Here is a 6,000-nt window from a genome sequence, read left to right as displayed (position 1 = left end):
AAGGAAATTGCATACCACACATGATATGAAGTAACTATTCAGGAAGGATTGTATTCAGGTATAGGATGTAAAGAAGATGAACCCCAAAAGCATGTTATACAATAGAATTAGATGCTTTGGAAAGTTAGTTTTGGAAAGATTGCAATGTAAGATATTAGAAAGAAGAAAAGAGTACATGATTCACTGTAGTGTTATGAGGATGGCAAAGCAGTAAGTGTAGGAAAAATGGACAGGATGTGATTGATATGTGTATGGATGGTATGGCAGGGCAGGTATATAGTAAAATGTGGGATAACAAGAGAGACTGGAAGACATTAAGATATGGCTAGGTAAAGAGTGGTGGTGATTACAAAAATAACTGTAGTTGATTGGTGTAAGATTTTTTTTCATTTTTGTCTGTATTTCCTTGCTTAATATTTTTCTATGTTTGATGACTGATATGACTTTGCTGAGATTTCAATAATAACACCTCCACTCTCTTTGTGATAAATGCCATGGGTTCTTTAGCATTATCCAAAGTTTCCATCACTTCAGCTAGGGTTGACCTTGCTTTAACATCTTATCATAGATTCATAGGTTCATAGGAGGTTACTAGGCTAGTGGCTCTAGGGCCTTTATAAGCCTAGCCATGTTATACCTTTGTTCTCTTATTGACCAAGTTGCATAGTTTATATTTGCAGTGTAAGTCTTATCCAAGAGTAGGTGACACCTCCAGGGTAAATTTACTGTCTCCCATCCAGTTGTCTAAATTACACTTAAATAGGGTCATTGAGGAGCCCTGTTTTCTGTGAATTGGGAGCTTGTTCTAGAGGAGTGGCAATCTCTGGGAAATGTATCTGTTTCTCCAGCATGTCCTAGTAATGTTGCAGGCTAAGTTAAGATCCCTAGATCATCATCATCATCATCAGCCCCCTTTTTCACATTTTTTTCTACATGGGGCCGGGGTATCATGTTAAATGTTGCCAACTCTCTTGATTCGATGCCACACTTCTGCCTTCTTCAACACTCATGCCGGACTGTCGCAGATCTTCTTTCACACAATCCATCCACCTCTTTGCTGGACATCCTCACTTCCTCTTACATTCCTCCTGCCTGTCCCAAATCTTTCTCACCAGACTGTCTTCTTCTTTTCTGCAAATGCATCCAAACCACCGTAATCTGTTCTCTTTGATCTTTTTTGCAATTGGAACTACTTTGGCTTCTTCTCTTATGTCCTCGTTTCTTTGCCTGTTCCCACAGTGTACATCCTACCACCTTTCTCAGGCACTTCATTTCCATCACCTCTAGCTTCTTCAACTGTTCTGCCTTTACTGACCAGGTTTCTGTACCATACAATAGTACTGGTCACCACACTGTCTTGTACACCTTACTTTTCAGCTTCTTTGGAATTCTTTTGTCATAGACTACACCTGACATTCTATGCCATTTGGCTGTAGCCCCTCTGATTCTAGCTTTGGTCTTTTCATTCAGAATTCCCTTCTCCTCAACTACCCCTCCCAAATACTTGAAGCTGTTTACCTGTTCCACTATCTCCCCTTCTATCTCTGTTTTCAGCTTCTTCTGATTTCTCCAATTTGCTGCCATTACCACCATCTTATCTGTGCTTAGTTTCATCCCATATGTCTTCAGTTTGCATTCCATTCTCCTATCCTTTGCTGAAGTTCTAGTTTGTTGATCTGTCTCCTCCGACATGTTTGCTAATGTAGTCCATCACCAGTATGAACAGTAGTGGGCTCAGAGCTGTACCATGGTGTACACCAACTCCCGCTGGAAACCCCTCTGTAAGGCCGAACACTGTTCATACTTAAGTCCTTGTGTCCTTTTACATAGCCAGTACTAATACCAATGTTTCTGGGACTTCAAACCACCGCAGTACTGCCCAGATCAGCTTATATCTGTATTTATCACACACACACACACACACACACACACACACACACACACACACACACACACACACACACACACACACACACACACACACACAAACACACACACACACACACACACATGCACATGTACAAAAGTGAGTGTACAGTAGGGAATCAGTGTAAAACAACTTTGAGGAACTAATCCTATCTATAAGGAGGTATAGATTCCTGTGTTTTTTTTTTTTTTTTTTTTTTTTTTTAAACTTGTTGCTGGGAGGCAAAAAATCATTGTCTGTTCAAGAGTGGCTAAATGAACTCACTATTAACAAGAAAAATGTATTAAGAATAAATAGGAAGAATATTAAAAAAAACTAAAATCCAGCAAGCATTTAACAGAAGACAGCTTAAGGAGAAATATCCAGGATCAAGAAGGATAATAGTTCTTTCCCGTTTGCTAAATGTTGTGTCTGACATTTGTAGTCAATCACACTTAAAACTGATTTATTTTTCAGAAATACAAACGCTAATTGTAAACTAGCACATGGACCACACACCTAATGTACTGAGATGTCAAAGGGGTAATCCTGCAGACCTAGGTTATTTATTGCATCTTCATTTTATCTAAGATGTAAATATAAACAAGTTACATAACAATGCCAAAGATTACAAGCCATCCCTGAAAATATGCATCTGTATCTAATGCATGCCTCTCTTACTGATGTACTAAAGATAAATAAATAAGCCAAGTTTATGCTTTTCTCTCTCTTTAGTATGAGTTGACTTCTGTAAACATGGTTACCTCTGGCATGCAGATGGTAGTTAAGGATTCCCCTGTCCTCTTAAATGTAACATTCCTCTACCATTCTTACTGCTACCTTGTATGCATACTTTGAGTTTGTGCAATTTGTTATCAGTTATTTTTTTCTTTTCTGCATTATGTAAAACACACTGTAATTCATCCATTTACCACTCAACAACAAAAAAACTTGGTTCTGGTTACTGAACCATAGAATCTGAAGGATATAATGCAGTGATGCATGTCATTTTTGGCAGCTGCCCATGAACTGTGCATCTGCACTCAACAGCATAGGCTTGGACTGATGTATCATACATTTGCATAATAGCACAAGACAGTCATGTTTGCCATGGGCTACATTTATGTTACTTTTCTGTATTTTCCTTTAATGTAGTTCAACCTACTCATTTAAATAACACGTGTATGAATAAAATAAATCTTAGGACCACTACTCAGTACAGAATTGTCTTGAAACATACAGAAAGCAAACATTACTATTTGCCTTACCTGTTTTTCCAACAGTGTGGGTTTTGCCCAAGCCAACTGTCTGGTCCTTTGTGGTCCACTTTTGGAAGAGTTGTTTAAATACAGCCGATTCTGCACCATCATTCATGGTTTCAACATTGGTGGAGGGAGGGTAACCTTTGGCTTTGATGAAACCCTAATTAAAGTGAGAACGCACAGTGAGGAGCTGTGTATTAACATACAGCATACTAAGAATTCAAACAAGCCCAGGCCTTGTATTATTACATTATACATCATACATATTATTACAGCTCTAATTCTGAAGTATATGTGCATTAACTTTGTTTTCAACTGTCACTAAGTAAGTAGTAAACTGGCAGCCAGCTAAATACAAGTAAATCTCCTCTGCGCCATTGTCTGTTACATATAACCAGCAGCATCATAGTGTTCATTTAAAAGGTATATCTGATGGCTCAGAAATCCTCATTAGAGGTGTTCTTCATTGCAGTAAAGGGTACTGGAGGTTCATACACAAAATGCAGTCATCTGGTAGTACAGGGAAACTTTATCCAGTATAATGCTTTATCTGCACTATCCTATTTAATCTAACAGGAAAAACATCTCTCTGTCTGTCTGTCTCTTCGTCAATTTGTATCGTCTATTAAGCTGAACATATCACTGATCAACCTGCACACACACACACACACACACACACACACACACACACACACACACACACACACACACACATATATATATATATATATATATATATATATATATATATATATATATATATATTTACACACACACACACACACACACACACACACACACACACACACACACACACACACACACACACACACACACACACACACACACACACACACACACACACACACACACACACACACACACACACACACAGACGTACACAGACACACACACATATACATACATATATGTATGAACATGTGTTTAATAGTTGTTTTGCTACATCAACTGGAATGCTGACTACACTCAAATTTAAAAAAAATAAAAATAAGAGAAAGTGCACCAATCACAAATGGTAAACATCACTTCTTTTGTGATTCAGAATACAGAAAAGTCACAATATTACAAAGAGACATGTTTGACATGGGAGGGTCTTCACCCCCCCCACACCTCCAGATATGGCGGTTGTACCCCACACTCCTTAACTTATGTTTAGTAAATTCATGGTCACACAACCACAACCACAAAGGGAACACTGTTAAGACAGGCACAGTCTCTGTTTATAGTTGTTATTCATTTGGCTTGACTACTCATATGGTTGGAAAGATTTGGGGCTGTAGAAATGAGTGATAGCATAAATGTGTGACTGTACATTTGTGTGAATCACATCTGGCTGCATTCACATGATCTAATACTGTCTTACTAAAAAAATAACTTTACTGAAACTTAGCTAGCTTTGAAGAAAAATTCCACGTGTTGTCAATATCCGAATGATAACCTCATGTTTTTAGTTATTTGTGTTATGTTATTTTACCTTTAAAATACTGTACATATTCATTCTTTTTACTTACCAAAGCCCTGCTCATGGCTTCCTGTTTCTCTCGTTTGGTGGCATTCCTTCCTTTCCAGACAAAAATCTTCAACCCTCCTTGGTCTAATATATAGCAATCCTAAAAGTAGGTAGAAAGCAGAGTTAGTACCATTCAGTAATGTACTTTTTTTCTCTTTGTACAGCTTTTTCAAAAATGATCTTCTAATGGACTCCATAAGACAAACTGGTCATCATAATAGTAAAGGAACCATTTAAGGGACAACTCCAGAGTGTAAAAGGATGAAACCCTGACTATGGCCCAGGTGACCCAGCTGCAGTTACCAGAATGAGCAAGGGGAGAGCTGCTAAGGAAGAGAGATGCACTTCCTGCTCCCCCCTCCCTGTGGAGAGGGGTTTGGTACACATGCCCCATGTGCATCTCTGTATTAGATTCTCTAGGAGAGAGAAGACAATATACAGATCCGACAACCCACAGACCAGCCCATTGCATACCACCCCTAGGATGTCTAGAGACGTGCGGGGGAATGTAGAGCCATGCAAACAAAAACAATAATCTCCCACACAGCTGATAGCATCACTCCCAATGCACTTACCCATGATCAGTAGGAATGAATGGGTTATTGGACTGCCTCCCCCTGGAGAACAAATGGACCAGAAGAGTGGCTGGGGAGACTCAATGATCAGAAGGAGGCTGGATAAGCAAACCATTTAACAACAGAAGTATCTTATTTCAAATCTAATATCTCTGTTTATTCGTAGAGCAGAAGGTAGGAAAACGTGGTCAGAATTTTCTAGGTTTCAAAGATAAATGTTATGTCAGGGCCCAAGGAGCAGATATTTTACATTTCCCTAGATGTATAAATAACCCCTGCTGCTCAAAAAGCATTCCTTTCGGAGACAGTATCAGGAGGCAATTAAGCTTTTTTCTATGGTGCAGAGGTTATATGACCATGAGCGGGGGGGGGGGGGTAAAGATGCGCAGCTGATGCCAGCTAACAGACATGTTGTTATTGTCAGTGTCCTGATGAGAACACAAATCACCTCCTATGACTGCCTATATGATGGCCTCTCCATTTGGCTATCGCCCTTAAACTTGCGGTTCCCCAAGTGGTGAGGGAATGAATGGGGTCAAGACCAGCAGGATGAGGATTGATAGTTGGAAAAAAATAAAATAAATCAGGAGGCAATTCATTCAGCGTCCACCAGTGGAACATGATCATTTCTTTGTCTTATTTCCATCCTGACAGATGAAACCAAGACACCTGCTTTGTAAAACACATAAAATCTCTATGATAATACAGTAAAGCATCAACACATTT

General features: G+C 39.1%; 1 protein-coding gene across 1 annotated transcript in view; it reads right to left on the bottom strand.

The window, feature by feature from the left end:
* VIL1 (villin 1) overlaps positions 1-6,000 on the bottom strand; it is a 397,885-nt gene that overhangs the window by 183,802 nt on the left and 208,083 nt on the right. Inside the window, exons 9-10 of the mRNA XM_044075234.1 lie at positions 4,701-4,799; positions 3,175-3,328 (exon numbers count right to left, since the gene is read on the bottom strand). Coding sequence (XP_043931169.1) covers positions 3,175-3,328; positions 4,701-4,799 — 253 coding nt within the window. The remainder of the gene's footprint in view (positions 1-3,174; positions 3,329-4,700; positions 4,800-6,000) is intronic.

Source organism: Protopterus annectens, chromosome 6.part0 (assembly GCF_019279795.1).
Source record: "Protopterus annectens isolate FY-2018-M chromosome 6.part0, PAN1.0, whole genome shotgun sequence".
Lineage (NCBI taxonomy): Eukaryota > Metazoa > Chordata > Ceratodontiformes > Protopteridae > Protopterus > Protopterus annectens.
This window is presented reverse-complemented; position numbering and strand designations above follow the sequence as displayed.